Here is a 16,933-nt window from a genome sequence, read left to right on the forward strand (position 1 = left end):
AAAGAAAGAGGGAAGGAAATAATACTGAGGCTTTTTAAATAGCTCTGTATAAATTTTATACCTGGGTGCCATTTTGTCATCTGCAATTCCTAGGGAAATATTTTCCAAATGTCATATCTCTTCCATAATCAAATGAAATTTCTGAGTGGATGTGTAGTACTAAAGGCCCCCCCTTCCTACTATCTTGGGCTGCAGCTGTCACTCAGTCTGGCTGCCTCCCTTGCATCAGATCACCATAGCACCTGCTTTGGATGGGGGCCCACTGGCAGGGATGGGGAAGCACTTTGCCATGATTTTACCAAAGCAGACATTAAAACTGGGAGAAATGCTTGTATGCATTATGTGGTTTGGTCACTTGTGCAGGTCATTTGGCAGAGAAAGACAGATGTCACCTTTGTGGCTAATCCTGAAGGATAAGAGGATGTGAACTCTAGGAATGCTGTATTTGCACATACAATATAGCTAGTCACTAGAAAATAAGCCATCTCGAATATCCCAACAAATAAAGTATACCTCTACTTGCTACTTAACAAAAGTCAGTTCTTTTCCTTTGTATTTTTAAAACTATAGATGTAATACATGTTGGTTGTAGCAAATTAAATACACAGAGTTATAAACAGAAAAATTTAATTTTCCTTTCTTCTTCTTAAATTATCCCTGCCCCTTGGGTAATCAGGGTATTTCGTCTTCAGACAAACCAATACATATTTTCAGGGTTAATCCCTCCACCACTGACTTTTCTTTTTTTTTTGCAATATAAATGGGATTGTACAATGTGCATTCCTATTCAAATTGCTTTATTTAACCTTATTACGAGTATCCTCCCTGTGAATAAATTTAACTCTAACATATTCTTTTAAAATAGTTGTATAGCATTACCTATGAGAAAAAGCTATCATATATTTGCCAGATTTGAAGACATCATCAATTTTAGGAGTTAATAATTAATTGTTTTTTTTGTTGGAGTGAGGTGAAATGTTAAATAGACTAATTTATATTAGGAAACATTCTGACTTACCATGGACAAAGGTATACAGGAAATAGACAGAAACTAGGAAATTCTTGAAATCTGAGTGTGACAGTCACCACAGACTCTGAGGGTGTGTCTGAAGCAAGTTTCTGTGTGGGAAATACTCTGTACTCTTGACTAGGCCTTGGTATCAGGAGCACCTCACAGTGGAGTGTTCCTCTCTAGGGAGCAGCTTGGCCTGATCTGACATTCAGAATCTCTCCTTGGTTACTGTTTTGCATGCAGAGTTGACTTGCCACTTCTGGGATCTGGTTCATCACAGGAGGGAGGGAGAGAAGGCACTGCAGGGAGAGATTAGCATGTAGATCACGCACCCTCCCTTTGTTCTCTGGACTGAGGTCAGACAGAATAAATCATTCAGCCTTCCAACCTCCACATGCAAAGTCCAAGTGTGCGCTGCCTACCTTTGAATCACCATTTAGAGTCAGCAAAAGCAAAAGAGAACCAAAGAACCCATTGCTCCCGAGAACTCATCGCTGGGAATGTTCTTTGCCTCTTCCAAGGGTATTCACATCTTAGGCAGGAGCAGCCAGTCCAGACTCTTTGAGGTCTAAGAATAACCACTGCTAAAACTATAGGAAAGGCCACTTTTGATCATTTGCTTTACAGGTCTCTCCCAGACCTGTGCTGTGCACTTAACACTGATCCCTCCTGTATCCCTCCTGAGGTAGCTACTATCTGCATTTTATAGACGAGGTAGCTGAGGCTCAGAGAGATTCTGAAGTTTGCCTAAGACCACACAGCTTTAGAGTGTAAGCAGCATGAATGTATGCTGCTTCTTTGCCACCCAGCCTGGCCTTAACTGCAGTTTCATGGACATTCTCATGGATAACTGTGAACATTTATTAAAGTACTCTGGTTGGCTGCAGTTTCTTTGCAGGTGTCCTGGCCTCCTACACCAGCTGTGCTGTTAATGTATTCATCTTTTTCAGGCTTCTGAGTCCACAAGATGTGGACCCTGCAGGGACCACACCGGGCTCTGCATGGACACAGCTTAAATAGCTCTGCTACAAATTCTTTGTCTAACTTCCCCCTGAAGTCTGTGAATACAGGGCCTTTCAAGTCCACTCAGGTGTTCTGACCGGAATGATAGGTTTTATACATAAGAAGGCCTTCAAGATCATCCTACCCACCACTCCTCATTTTACTGACGCAGAGACAGTATGGTGGATATGTCCAGCTGGGTGGTGGAATTTGGGGGTGGGTGACAGGTGATGGTGATAGAGCAGCGACAGCAGTGGCTACAGAATGGGCTAGAGCAGGGTTTGCAAACTATGGCCTGTGGGTTGATCCGGTCCTCCACCTGTTTATATAAATATAGTTTTATTGGAGCACAGACACGCCCCTGTTTTTATGGATTGGCTATGGCTGGTTTCGTGCTACATCAGAGTTGAGTAGGTGCATCAGAGACCATTTAGCCCTCAATGTCTAAAATATTTACTATCTGACTCTTTACAAAAAAACGTTTGCTGATCACTGGGAAGAACAGTCATACAAGTGAATATGAGTTATTGGTAACCTTCTAGTCCTTAGAGTGAGCTTTAGGTTCACAGATATTTGTTTTATTATGACAAATTAATGACTGAAGGCTGCATATGGGCCATTGATAGTCATGTATCATCGAGGAATGATTATTATTAAACTCTCTGCACTGGAAACAGGATGGCGGGAAGGCAGGAAGGAAGGAAAGATGGAACCATTTAGCCCTTATTAAGATTCAAATGGCTCTCTGTCACCGACATCTGACTTTTCCCCACTGCAGCTCTCATGCTCAAAGAATACTGGAGAGAGGACAAAAGATGGCAGGCTGAGTAAGCAGATTTTTCCCGAAAGGGATGAGTATACTGGGTTCTCACTTGGCCAAAGGAGAAGAGGGATCCCCAAGAGCAGTGTATTAAGGATAATCACAATCTGATTTTTCATCTTCATTCTCTTGAGATCTGAGGGGCCAGGCTTCCTGGTCTTTTGTCAGGATCTCCCTCCACCTGTCAAGTCAAGGTTGCCCTTTGAAAGCTAGCAGCATGAAAGTCCTAGGAGACATTCTCATGGATAATTGTGCACATTTATTAAGGTGCTCTAGGCAAGGACATGTATTATTTAATCCTAGGAACAATCTTGTGAAGCAAGGAGTGCTGTTATCCCCATGTTAGAGAGGAGGCCACGAGGTTCCCAGTGGGCAAGTCACTTGCCCAGAGACACAGAAGGGTGAATGGTAAAGCCACATTCAAATCCACATTCACGTGATTCCAAATCCCACACTCAGCTGCTCTATTATATCTGGGGCCAGAGAGTCCACTTCATGCCACCTCAAGAAAAGCACAGTTTTTTACCCTTACACGTAGTCATGGTGGGCAAGCGGAGCATTTGGGTGTGCCGAAGGGCGGCTTTAAGCATTAAAACCCTGCCTCAACAAATGGCACATTTAAAGCTAAGCAAAGTCAATTAGCAAAGTCACAGTTCATTGAAGCCTGATGCTTGCAGGAGCGGCTTTATTGTTTTATATGTGAAAAATCAGGGAAATGATGAAAGATTGTGAAGAATTTCCAAAGTCACATAAACAGAAAGGTCAATTCAAAAGGGGGTGGGGAGAGGAGATGGGGAGCAAGCAAAGGAGCAGCTGAGAAATGTCTGTGGCACCAGGGAGAAGAGACTGTGATGTCCGCTAAAGGAAACCATGGCTATGAATTTCAGGGCATCAAGACCCTGTCAACACAGCTAATCCTCGCGAATGTTGGCTGAATAACCCTTCGATGACCAAACATGTGCACTGTGAAACTGTGTCAGCCTCCAGCAGGCCAATTTGTCCTCATATTACACACTCTGCTGGCTCTGTTGCTAGACCCCGAGATCAAGGATCCATGGTGAGCATCCCCCAACCTGACAAGGGTTGACACAGCATGGTTAATAAGTCAACAGAATTCAGAAGCCACGACCGGATTAAGAAGGCAGTTTTATTTTGGTGCCTTGGACTTCAAGCAGATTAAATAATCAAAAAGGCTGAGCCATTGGGGTCATGTTTGAATGCTACAGCTGTTCACCGAGGTTTGACAAACATTCTTTCTGTGGCTCGTCGTCTGAATGGGAAAGGCAGGGATGATCTTGGGGAGGTCGACACTTTAAGAAAGAAGAGGGGCACAATCAAAAGATCCTCTAATGGAAAACAATCCCAGCCAGATGGAGACAGGGGAAGGATGGCTTAAATAAGTGGTCTCCTGAAAGCCACAACTGTTTTCTGCATTGAAGAAAAGCATAAGCAGGATTCAAAAGAAGTGAATGAAAAGCTGGATTCTGATTTTGCTGAATCAGTTTGCTGATCTGCAAATTAATGAAGGTGGGCTACGGGTTCAACAGGGAAGCCTGTGGAGACTCAGTCATGACAGGTGAGCCATGATAAATCCCCTTGTGCCTTAGAAAAGTTCCCTAAGAGAGGAATAAGATGCCCTCAAAAAGATGTCTGTGGGAAATCTATTTTCAAGTTGTGTTTCTTAAAGGACCAAACAGATATAAAAAATGTGTCTAATGGAGAGATTTATGTTTGAGCCATGTTGGGTCAGAGAAAGGGTGTAGGGATGAATGTACCTAGCCGTGATCAGATATGAAGTTGGCATGTCACGGGCCATTTCATAGAAAACACCATGCTTCAAGTTGGAGTTCATATAGCATCCTCTTTGGAGGAGGGTACAGTTGGATGAAAAAAAGAATGAACAAACTGGCTACAACCTCAGGAAGACAAGCTCTTATTAAAGACTAGCAGATTCTGTGGAAAACACATTTTCATTTAAGATTTAATTTCTTACAACTAATGAATGCTTGAGACCCATAGCTAAAGTGTGGGGTGCTGACTATCTCTGATGGGAAGACATTTAGCTTCGAAAAGTATTATTTAGGTTATTTGAAAAATTATAAAAAGGAAAACATGGATTTTACTCTTTTATATTTTGGAAGAAGAAAGGGAACTGTGATGTTCTACATCCCTTGAGCTAAACTAAACTGAGCACAATTTGCTTCAGAAGGCCCTCCAGACATCTTCCCTCTTACCCTAATGTCTTGTTCACATCAGGAGAAAATTAAGAAACAGGCTCTAGTGCATTTGACAGCCACATTTTGTTTTCCCTAGTTAAGGCCCAAAACAAACAAACAAACAAACAAAACATCTTCTTTCAAGATCATTTTTATGAGTAGATAATTATCTTGAGTTTTAAATATTATTCTGTAGCCTTGTGAATTCCTCTATACCAATTTAACAAAATGTCCTTGACAGATGTTTGCCATATTTTGAAATTCAAATCTCTGGAAAAAAGCAGGGAGTGATCTAGCTACTCTGGAGGATGATCTAGCAGTGTCTAAGAAAACTCAATATCCTCTCTGAACCCTGCAAGGAGGTACCTACTGATTCTAGAGACCCTCTTCCATGTTTCTACACAGTGCTATGCAAAAATGCTCTTTGTAGCATTATTTATAATGAAGAAAAACTTCAACAACTCAAATGTTCATCAGTAAGGAAGTGGCTAAATCATAAATGGTATGGTCTCACCATGGAATATTCTATAGTAATGAATTAGCTCTGCATGTATCCATATGGATGGATCAGTTTTGAGTGAATAAACTGCAGAATGAAGCATGCTGATGATTATATTTCTGTAGGTTTTTAAAAACCACTATAAAAAACAGTAGTGTGTGTGTGTGTGTGTGTGTGTGTGTCTGTGTGTCTGTGTGTCTGTGTGTCTGTGTGTCTGTGTGAAAGGCTTTGACAGGAAGTAAAGCACAGCAAGTAAGAACGCTGACAAACTGGAAGCAGATTGCCTGTGTTCAAATCATGGCTCTACTACTTTATCATATGTGTGACCTTGGGCAAGTGATTTGAAGCCGTTCTTGAAGCTAGTCTCTGTGCCTCAGATTCCTCACCTTCAAAATGGGGACAATAGTAGAACCAGATTTATAAGGTAATGAGTGTTAAATTAATTAATATATACAAAGCAGTTAGAATAGTGCCCGGCTCAAAACACATGCTGCATGTTTATTTGCTTTTGTTATTGTTATTAAGGTTATTTTTAAAAGGCCTAGTGGGATACATCAGCAATGGTGGGGGCAAGGAGGATTCATGTCACAAAACATAACCTCAGTGCTAATCTAAGGGAGTTCAGCTCTATCAGTAAAGCATTGTTTCTTTGAGTTAGAAGAAAAAAAGGAAGAAATACGACAACTAATGAATGACTGACAGAACTGTGTTATAGGAACATGGGCGTTGATTATTCTTAATGTGTTTCTGTACTTTTATAGAATTCCTGAATAAAAAAGGGGTCAATCATCATTTATGAATTATTACACTTGCACAGCTGAACATCAATATACAGGAATGCCTTAGACCTGCCCTATCCAATAAGGTACCCACTGGCACCATGTGGCCATTTATATTTAAATCAATTAAAATGAAATGCAAATAAAAATTTAGTTCCTTGGCTGTATTAGCCACAATTCAGAGCTCAGTAGCCAGTGTAGCTAATGGCTACCATATTGGACAGCAGGTAAAGAACATTTCCCTCACCACAGACGGTTCTATCGGACAGCACGGACCTGGAGCATACTTTTCAGAAATGTGAATATCTGAATTCCCTATCACTCTCCCATACTTCTGGCCCCAGAAAATTCTACTACACCTTACAAAGGGCATGTGCTTCAGAAAGATTTCTTTCATCTTTCTAGATATCCTTAAGTCTTCCATCTTCTGATTTCTGAGCCACCGAGGAAGTATGTTTTCTAAGGCCTCTGTCAATATTTACCACAGAATTTGCAATAGTTATTGACGCTTGGGAACATACCCAGTCCAGCCCAATTCTATGAAAGTATGGTGAACGGAAGAACCTCTCTTTCAGGTTGTGGAAGGTGGCTGACGCAGAATCACATGTGAATTCAAAGGGGAACAAATGGTGTTGCTACAAACTGGTTCCTATCTCAATTTTTTTCTGTTTGTTGTAGGTGAACTGCTCCTGCTTTCAAGTGTGATTTTCCTGCTCCAGGTGGTGTGTGGCTGCCCAGAGAAGTGCCGCTGTCACTCATCCTCAAACTCTGTAGACTGCAGCCGGCAGGGTCTGGCTGAAATCCCTTCCAACTTGCCTCTTCAAACTCTAACACTACATTTACAAGATAACCAGATACACCAGCTTCCTGCTTTTGCATTTAGGTCAGTGCCACAGCTCACGACCTTGAACTTGTGTAACAATTCCCTTTCAAATCTGGCCCCTGGAGCTTTCCATGGGCTTCAGCACTTACAAGTCTTAAACTTAACCCAGAACTCCCTGCATTCCCTGGAAAGCAGACTTTTCCATTCCCTCCCACAGCTGAGGGAGCTTGATTTGTCATCAAACAGCATAAACCACCTTCCCACATCCCTGGGTCAGCGTTGGGAGAACCTAACCATGTTTTCAGTCCAACAAAACCAGCTTCAGCAGCTCGATCGTGCACTCCTAGAATCCATGCCCAGTGTGAAGCTACTACTTCTCAAGGACAACCTCTGGAAATGCAACTGCCACTTGCTTGGTCTTAAACTCTGGCTGGAGAAATTTATCTATAAAGGTCAGTAATGTCTATTTGGAAAACTCTGCCTAGGATCAACCTTATCTGTTCTCTGCATTAGAAGGAATGTTGAGGAATGTGCAAGGGGCTGGTGTAAGCTTTTTTCACATTGATGTCATTTCACAGTATGGCAAAAGTGGCCAGTGAGTCATTAAAGGGTGTTTAAATTTATCTACAAATATGATTCATGGAGATAACTTTCTACTTTTTGATTAACAATAACATTATTTATCTAGAAACGAGAAGCCTTTAAGAAGGAGAGAAATTCAATCGCCACCTGAATAACTGCTCAACTCCAAAGTGACATCGAATTCTATTTTCAAGTGTGATCCAACTGGAGTGGGTTGAGCTTTGCCGTAGCTACTAACCCCGATGTGAACTGGGCCACCATAACCCTTGCACTGCAAAATGGCCTTATCTACTAACAGGGCCATGCAGCACTCAGCTTATCAGGCTCAGAGGGAATAGATGTGAAGGCATTCCCAAAACTCTGAAGTGCTATGCGACAGAAAATTCTAATAACCTTGGGAAGTGATGACCTCCTGCACGTGACTTTCTGGTATAATTTTGTAATTCACCTGTAGTGTATACAAAGAGTCTCCAACCTAACTTGGGTAAGAGTGGTGCCAGGCTTTACAGGCTTCACAGAGTTTACTTGGTAAACTCTGCTGACCTCAGGATGCTCCAGAGAGGAGGAAGTAGAGACAGGCAGTGAGCGTAGTGGGAAAAACTGGGATCAAGGGGGTGAACTGGGTTTGGGTGTTGTTTGTCCACTTATGGATAACCTTAGACAAGAATTATCCATTACAGCGGATTTATTACCCATTCTGAAGACTTACTTAACAGGGCTTTACCAACTATCAAGCTAGATACAAATACGTTTTTATGGCAAAAAAAATTTAGTCAAAACAGTTTATTTGCCTGAGGTCACATAGTAAATTGGTGGTCAAATTTGGCCAGAATGGAATGTTAGCCCAGTGCTCTTTCTAGAAAAGAATTACTAGTCACCAAAATCCTCCATATAGTCTATATACCTGAGGAAATCAATTGCCTTAGAGAGAATGAAAACTGGGTCTAATAACCCATTGGAAAGTTCGGTACTGGGAAGTATTAAATGTTTTAAGGCCTGAGGAGACATGTTAATTGTACTTAATCCCATGAACTTAACTAACATTCCTGCCAAATCTTCAGATACGTGAAATACGAAGACCACAATGTCTCCATTTGGCATCGCTGAAGTGCCGCTAGACACATAGGGTCTTTGTAATTAACACATAACATCACAGCAAAGGATGTTTGTTTTATGTATTTACTTACTTAGAGTCCAATGGGAATTTGGTACAACAGATTTTTTTGTTGGAGAGGCTCGTTAGGGGATGTGAGTGGCAGGAATGTCCTCAACGACAGTGCCCTCGGGTTAGCCCCAGTGCCCCTTCTTGTCAGCTTCTGCCCTGCTTTTCCCTTGGCATTTGTAAGGTAAAGGTGACCCAGCTTCTAATGAATCCTTGGCCATATATAATTGCCAATTTAGTGTGTGGCATTTTTAGCATTTGGCCAATTTAGAAATCCTAAAATCATAAAATATGGTTGTTAAGTTCTTTGACTCCAGGAGGGAAAAAAAAGGTGCTTTATAAATTCCATTTGCCTAACTTTTTGCAGGTTGAGGATTTTGGAATTTAGTCGTAGCAGATTCTTATCATCTTTTGCTTTTGTTTTTTAAAGGGGGAATAGTGGACAGTGTCATCTGTGCATCACCGGACACTTGGAAGGGACAGGACCTCCTTAAAATCCCTCATGAGCTGTATAAGCCCTGCCCTTTTCCATCTCTAGATCTGGAGCCCTCACAGGTGCAGCAGCCAGGTTCTGCCCACCAGGCTGACCCAAGGCCTCCTGGGAGCTACAGCACTGGGGAGCGAGACCACTCGGAGTGTGAGCTCAAACCCAAGCCCAGGCTGGCCAATCTGCGTCATGCCGTGGCCACTGTCATCATCACTGGGGTTTTGTGTGGGATTATGTGTCTCTTGATGTTGGCGGCCGCCATCTATGGCTGCACCTACGCAGCTATTACAGCCCAACAGCACGGAGGACCTTTGGTTCAAACTAATGAGTCTGCAAAGGCAGAAGGAAAAGAGGCATTTGACAGCTCACCAGCCTGAGAGCTTGCATCTCAAATAGAAAGAATCACTTTAGGCCAGAAGAATGTATCTGAGTAGAGTTGATGTGTTCACTGTTTACTGCCTCACTTTGCTTTTTCCAACAGGGGGAAAAAAAAAATGAGTTTGTAAAAAAAAAAATCCCTGGGAAGAAATTTATGCTGAGATTTTTAAAATACCACAGATGAAACAGAGATGATATTTGTGTTCTGTGCTTGAGAAGTTATTAGAATTATCCTATGTGGGAGAAGGCAGTACAGAGAGAAAGGGGAGATACCATCTCTTTAAGGTACTCTTCCCTGCATTAAGTTGCTTTTACAGAGAACAGAAATTCAAATATGTGTGCCAGTCAGCATTCCTGGGAGCTTTATGGTCCATTGGAAAATTGCCCAATTTCAAGCGCCTGGGAAGAAGCTGGTGATCTTACCCAAGGGGCACTGAATGCCTCTATAATTCAAGTTCATGCTAGATCGGTGATACTTTTAGATGTTGTGTATGTTATATATTTAATAGGAGCGTCTGTTGGTTGGGAATTTTGTAGCTTGCCACAAGAGTCAGATTATATTTAATTTTCTAAATCAGAAAACCATTTTGGGCTTTCTAGGCCACAGACAGAGGAAGAGGAGGGTTCCATGTCTGGATAATGGGACTCAGGCCCAGGGTCTGGGGAAGGTTTTTGATGCAAGGGTAAATAACACATAAACAAACACAAAGAGGATGGGGAGCCAGAATTCAGGGCACATATTACTGAAAAGCCATATCCACCAAGCGATTGGAACCTTCCATTTATAACTCTCACAGCAGGAACGAATTTAGGGTGGGCTGAGAGCGAGATAATGGCTTATGTGTATCTGTATCCACATACACAGTGCACAGAGTGCGTAGACTGTACGACCACACCCACACATAAACATACTCGGAGCAATCAGTTTACCCACTAATGAAATGCAGCCGTGGCAGGGTGGAAGCCAGCAGCTGTTGACCACCACCCAGATTGTCTACTCAACACTCTGGCATAGGAAGTAAGAAGGAAGTCTGAAGAGAGTGGGAATTATCAAGAGACTCGAGATATGTGGCAGCAGCCATCCTGAACATTATTTAGGCCGTCGTTTTAAAAAATCAGGCGTGGCTTGCTTTACTCCACAGACACGGTCCTGAAGAGTTGCATGCAAAGTGAATTTTTGTAAATTGAATCATCATTTTAATGCAGTAGGGGAGCTCACTATTTAAAGGAACTTTTCATGGAATCTTTCTGTAGTGACAATAATTGGCTCCAGATTTATGCATTTTGTAAATTGGCATTTTCTCATGCTAGGTTTTCTTAAAGTAGAATCTACCTGCTTGCTCTCATGATGCCCCATCTCATACTTAGTCACCTGTTAGTACTGAAATGACTTTACACAGAAATGTTAAGGACAAGTCAAAAGCAGAGCATGGCAAATATAGGGCAACCTGTCTCTCCAGAAACCTTGAAAGACATTGGTAATCAAGCCCAGCTCTCTTCCCAGCTGAGCCTGGATGCATCACAGATGCCTTCTTAAGGCAGCACTATAGGCAACCACAACTCATCAACTGAAGTTGGTTCAAAGGATAAAACACATTTGCCATTCAGGGTCCTGGCTCTACATTCACTCCTGCAGGCCATGTAAAAATGGGTTTGAATCCTAAATCAGTAGTCCATTCCCTAACCTGGAATGTGAATGAGAGGTCCATACATGCGGGAGTACTGTCTCCCAAACTAACGTGGCCAGAGCCTTGCCCCACACTGTAAAGAGGCCAAGGAGAAAAGACTGATGAACCTCCCAAAACCTACCCTGCAGGACATACACCAGCGTGCCCTTAACCATCACAGAGGCCATCTACCCCTGCCCACGCGTGTTTCACAACTGTAAAAAACATCGCATATGAAAGACTTCCCCACCCCCGCCCGCCCTGAAGCTAATGAGGGACCATCTTTTTGGAGCAGCAATTTTGCTAAATGATTTTTCTGCGGTAAAAGTATAAACTTTGTTGTTAATTTATTCTGAATATTAAAATAAACCTGGATGTATGAGAGTAGATTGAAACGTTAGCATGGATTTTAAGATCAAAAAGAGACTCCAGAGAAAGCCAGCTGTTGTATCAGCTCCATCCCCAGTCCTGGCACCTCCTTTCTGCTCTGATTCCTGCACCACTGCATTTGGCAAGGCTGAGCAAACGGGCCTAAGGATATAGTGAAAAAGTCTTTCTTTTCCTTGCCGTGGACTGTGAGCCCACGGCCAGGAAAGTAATATGAGAAAGGAAATTTAGAAGATCTTTTTATATGTCATCCCCATTTCACCAAATGTTTCCAGAGCTCACGCTATGTCCTAGGCATAGTGAGAGGTGTTCTCGTGAGCATTCGTCATGTAATCCTGGCAACCATCCCGTGAGATACTTGAACAGATATTACATAAGCTGAGAACTACTGAGGCCAATACGTGTGCTTCCTCTCACTGCTGTGATTTAAGAATGCAAGTGCACAGTGCTCTGCCAGAGGTTTGGTGACACTGCAGGTCAACCCCATCCCCCTGCCCACAGTGATTACATGAGATAGCATCCAATTACATGAGAGAACACACCACAGAAAACCCAGAATGTGGTTAGCACCCTCACTCGTCAATACCCATTTCCTGTTAGATATCTAAGTAAAGATGATAATTCAGGCAAACAGATTCCTGCTTTATAAGCAGTCTTTAAGGGAAATGATTAAAATGGTGCATACATATATTCAGATTTCTATCTTTTGCCTACAATCACCACAAGCAGCATTTGGCAATGAAAATAATTACTTATCCTGAAATGTCAACAGCTTCTCGGCACAGAAAAATATAAATCAAATTGTTTAGATTAACAAATGCAGAGTTATCATTTGTTAATATGAGAGATGAAATGTTTTAACTGTAAAAAACATCGCATATGAAAGACCCAATTTGCAGGGTATTCTGTGAGAACCACAAATTATCTTTCACAACCGCTACAGCTCATGAGGGGTAATTTGCAAACGCCTCATAGATTACTTTCAGCTGTTTATTGCTGCTGTCATATTCATAGATTCCCCTATAAAAATGCCCTTCCATCATAGAGCCTAGCTGAGGGTACACTGTGAACAAAAATCACGTTTAATGTTGACTGTTTCTGAGAAAGCCATCTAACAGTTCTTCATCATATTTAGTGGAACGGTATGACTATAGACTGGTGATTTTTGCTTTGCCAGAGATCACAGATTCACAAGAGCAGGACCCAAGGGATGCTGTAGCTGTCTGAAATGAAGCATTAAGGAGGGAGTATGAAGAATGCACCCTGCCATAGAGGCTCTGGAGAAAGGGGACCCAAAGTCACATCTCTACCTGAAAAGCTTTTAACATTAAGGCAAATATCCCTGAACCTGTAGGAAGATGATAAAATGCCAATTACAACCAGGTGCTTAATTTTGTCTTCCAGAAATGAAAGGCTGAAAAGCCACTTACATTATTTCCTCCTAAAGGTTTATGAAAATCAAATCTCATTATTTGAGTTAACCAAGTTACCCCAGAAATAAGACACTCTTGTCTTAGGTCCTAAATATCAAAGGAAGTGGCTAAATCAGTTTATAAAATAATTTATTTGTAGCACACATTAATATAATTATACAGTTAGAAACATAATTTTCTGTTGCAGATCAGGAAATAAATGCTTCCAGTTTGGTCAAACCCACCAGGGTGTCCATTGCTAAATGCTATTAGAAAGAAACCTACCAGCAAATGATATTACAACCCCACACGGCATCATTAGGCTGTGATACACACACACACACACACACACACACACACACACACACACACACACGTATATTATGTGTATATATATGTGTGTGTGTATATGTATACATATGTGTATATATATACATGTATATACAACTTTAGAAAATTATCCTTTCTTCCCTTTTGATGAAAATGCTTTATTTATTTTTATGCTCAAATTGCAAGGAAGTCTCAGTGAAACCCCCATCTCATTCCAAGACACAGCTTCATTATCCTCTAGTCTTTCAGATACTCGACTGGAGTAGCCACACCTACTTTTCACTCTGATGACACTGAATATTCGTTTGGGTGAATAGAATGTCACCCAGTTACAAAAGCCCATCGAGAAGACCCAGAAAAAGAACCAGAGGATTGGGAATTGTGACGGTCTTCTGGAGTCTAAGCTTGGCAAATTTTGGGAAAGCTGTGGACTAACATCCCTACTCGTTTCAGACCTTGCTGACAGATGATAGTTAACTTATTTATTGAACCCAACCAAGGCCTCAGAATCCTTTTAAATCTGTTTTCTAGGTACCTGCTATGGATCAACTGGAATTGACATATGAGATTAAACCTATTAGCTACCCTGATATAGTTCCCTGTCCTTGTTTTATGAATGGGAGATAGAAGCATGGAAAAGGAAAGGAACTTTCCCGAAGTCACACAGATAATTAATTACAGGCCTGATAAATGCACTTGCATGAGCACAGGGTTAGCATGGGTGGTACAGTCCAGCCCTGCCATGCTTTCATTCATTTTGTCAAGCTTATGACATTATTATGTTGTTTGGATAAAGATAATCATAGTCCCATCGTCGATATTTATTGAGCACCCAATTTTGTGTCAGTTGTTTTCTAAGCATAATACTTTCATTTTCTCTAAGCCTCATGATTGACCGGAAACATGTGGGCATTTTAGGGCCATGTTAGAGATGAAGAAACAGGATCATTGGGTTTTGTTTATTTGTTCAAGGTCACACCAGTAGCAAGTGGGTAGTAAAGAGTTTGGATGCAGGTCTTTCCAAGGCCAAAACCTGAGCACCTTAGGGTATATGACAAGTTCGAAAAAGTCAGAGTTGGGATCCTTTCCTGGCCCTGCCAGCATTTACCTTAAAACATGGTAGAGAAAAGAAACCCAACCACCAACCAGTATGTCACTGCCAGAGTCTGTTCCCACTAACCTCCAAAAAGCCATCTGAAGAAGCCAAAGCAAAATGGGAGAAAGAGGGGTTTTCTATTACCCATGACCATGCTAGAAAAAATGTTTTTAGATGGGAGAGGAAGAAACTCAGGTGTACTCTCTTGTAGCTATTTGAGAAAATGAAAAAATTAGGTGCTGGCAAATAAGTAGTGTTTCCCATTGAAATACTCATGAGTACACAGAGGATCCTAGAAGTTAGAAATAATGGTCAATGATATCCAAGTCTCCAAGAGGAATGCTCACTGTCCATAGGAAGGATGTGACCTTTAGACGGATGAGTGGGAATGTAAAGAGTAAAAGTCTACACTACTCATTCTTATGCTGCTATTCCTTCTTCTGAGACAGTAGGCTTCAAAAACCAGAGGGAAACCATTCCCTCCTATACGTAAGGCATCTGAGGACATTTAACTCCTAAAACACCTGCCATTAAGGCCTTGCTGTCTTCATCCACTAGAGATGAAGAATCTCTATAATACAGTATACCATAGGATGATAAAAGGAAGGGAGGACAATAAGATATGTACAATCTAGGGGCTATAGTTTTTACCTACCGTTCCTTACAAGGAATGAAAACTACAGATGACTTTGATTTATCTGGGTTAAGTAGTCGGACTGCCAAGCCACAAGGAGTGTCATCAGCGTCATCCTTTACCAAATCCTGCAGTGCTGCACTAAACGGAAGACATCCAGACACTAGACCTTTGTCTAGGGGCTGTGTATAACAGTTAGCCTTTCATCTTAGTCTCCAAGGAGTACTCTAAAGTCAACAGTAGGGGACACTCCAGGGGAAGCCATTTACTCTATTCATTGGCAAACACCCCATATTTTAACAATGATTAAAATTAAGAAAGATACCTAACTTAGAGCCCCATAAAAGATACCTAGGGAAAAAAGGAGAGAGAGGCAACATGGCCCTCAAGATGCAGAAGACACATGAAAGATCTATTTTATAACATATCTCAATATAATTTTTAAAGTTCCTGGTTGAGATCGGTATATATTATACCTACTCACATTCGATTGGCAAAATCATGTCATATGGCTAAGTTCAGAGTTAATGGAGGCACAGAAGCACATAGCTCCAATAGGAAGATACTGCAAGTGACGTGGCAGCGGGCAAGGACATGCAATCCCCTTACAGGGAAGGAAGAAGCAAATAATTGCAAATAATCATAAAATAATATTAAATAGTAAAATAATCACTAATAATAGCAAATAATAAGCACATATGAATAGATAAATAAGTGATAATAAAATATACCGCCGTCATCATCAGAGGTACAAAACAAATCTTGCAGCATATTGATTCAGTGATATAGAATACATAAGATGAAATACTCACTCCCAGAATATAGAAGGAAAAAAAAAGATAAAAACAATAGAAGATGATACAGAAAAGAAGCAAGAGTAAAAAACTAATGTATGGATAATTGGTTTTCTCAAGAAACAAATCGGAACTTATCAAACAGAAGAAAAAAAATATCTGCGAAGGTATTTTCCTGAGCCAAAGAAAAACTCAAGTTATATAGATCAGGAAAGGCTTAATACAAGACAGTTTAATAAAAAAAAAAAAAAAAAAAGAAAGAAAGAAAAAGAAAAATCAAAAGTTAGTCCAGGTTACTGTGTGGCATATATGTCTCAATCAGTATAAATCAGAGAAAAACAAATAAATGAAAGAAAGGGATTCTGATAAAATTTTGAAATTAAAGAACAAAAATAAGAATTCTGAAATCTAGAAACAAACAAATAAAAAAAAAAACTTAACAAGGAACCAAATAGAGATTGCAATTTTCAGACGTGCAACGGCTCAGAGAGCATGGTATCTACACATTGTTCTTGAAGGAAAATAACTCAAGATAAACTTTAACTGATCGAGAATGAATTATAAAAAGCTAGAGGAAAAGGAAGGGAGAAGGACTTAAAAATGTGGAAGTCATGTCATTAAAGTGCCAGTGATAAGCATTAAATCAGTTAAAGTTAAGTTAAATCTCAGTGATTTTGCTAATATGTCTACAAAACAACGCAAAATGAATAATTTAACAAATTTCTAAGCACCTACTGCATGACAGGCAATTTTCTACATTTAAGAGTTGAAGAGGGGAGAACAAGAAATATAAAGTATATGTCCCATGGAACTTAGCATAAAGCAGAGGGAAAAGATCAAAAAATTAAAAATG

General features: G+C 40.8%; 2 protein-coding genes across 2 annotated transcripts in view; one reads left to right on the forward strand and one right to left on the reverse strand.

The window, feature by feature from the left end:
- Positions 1 to 16,933, reverse strand: part of LOC105299866 (voltage-dependent calcium channel subunit alpha-2/delta-3) — a gene marked incomplete at its 5' end in the record, with an annotated part of 177,260 nt that overhangs the window by 122,906 nt on the left and 37,421 nt on the right. The gene's annotated exons all lie outside the window — the stretch shown is intronic.
- LRTM1 (leucine rich repeats and transmembrane domains 1) lies at positions 4,388 to 9,802 on the forward strand. Its single transcript, XM_011371822.1, has 3 exons — positions 4,388 to 4,410; positions 7,007 to 7,603; positions 9,326 to 9,802. Exons 1-3 carry the CDS (start codon positions 4,404 to 4,406, stop codon positions 9,757 to 9,759), a joined length of 1,038 nt encoding a protein of 345 aa, XP_011370124.1. The 5' UTR covers positions 4,388 to 4,403; the 3' UTR covers positions 9,760 to 9,802.

The sequence above is a fragment of the Pteropus vampyrus genome, unplaced genomic scaffold (assembly GCF_000151845.1).
Source record: "Pteropus vampyrus isolate Shadow unplaced genomic scaffold, Pvam_2.0 Scaffold195, whole genome shotgun sequence".
Classification (NCBI taxonomy): domain Eukaryota; kingdom Metazoa; phylum Chordata; class Mammalia; order Chiroptera; family Pteropodidae; genus Pteropus; species Pteropus vampyrus.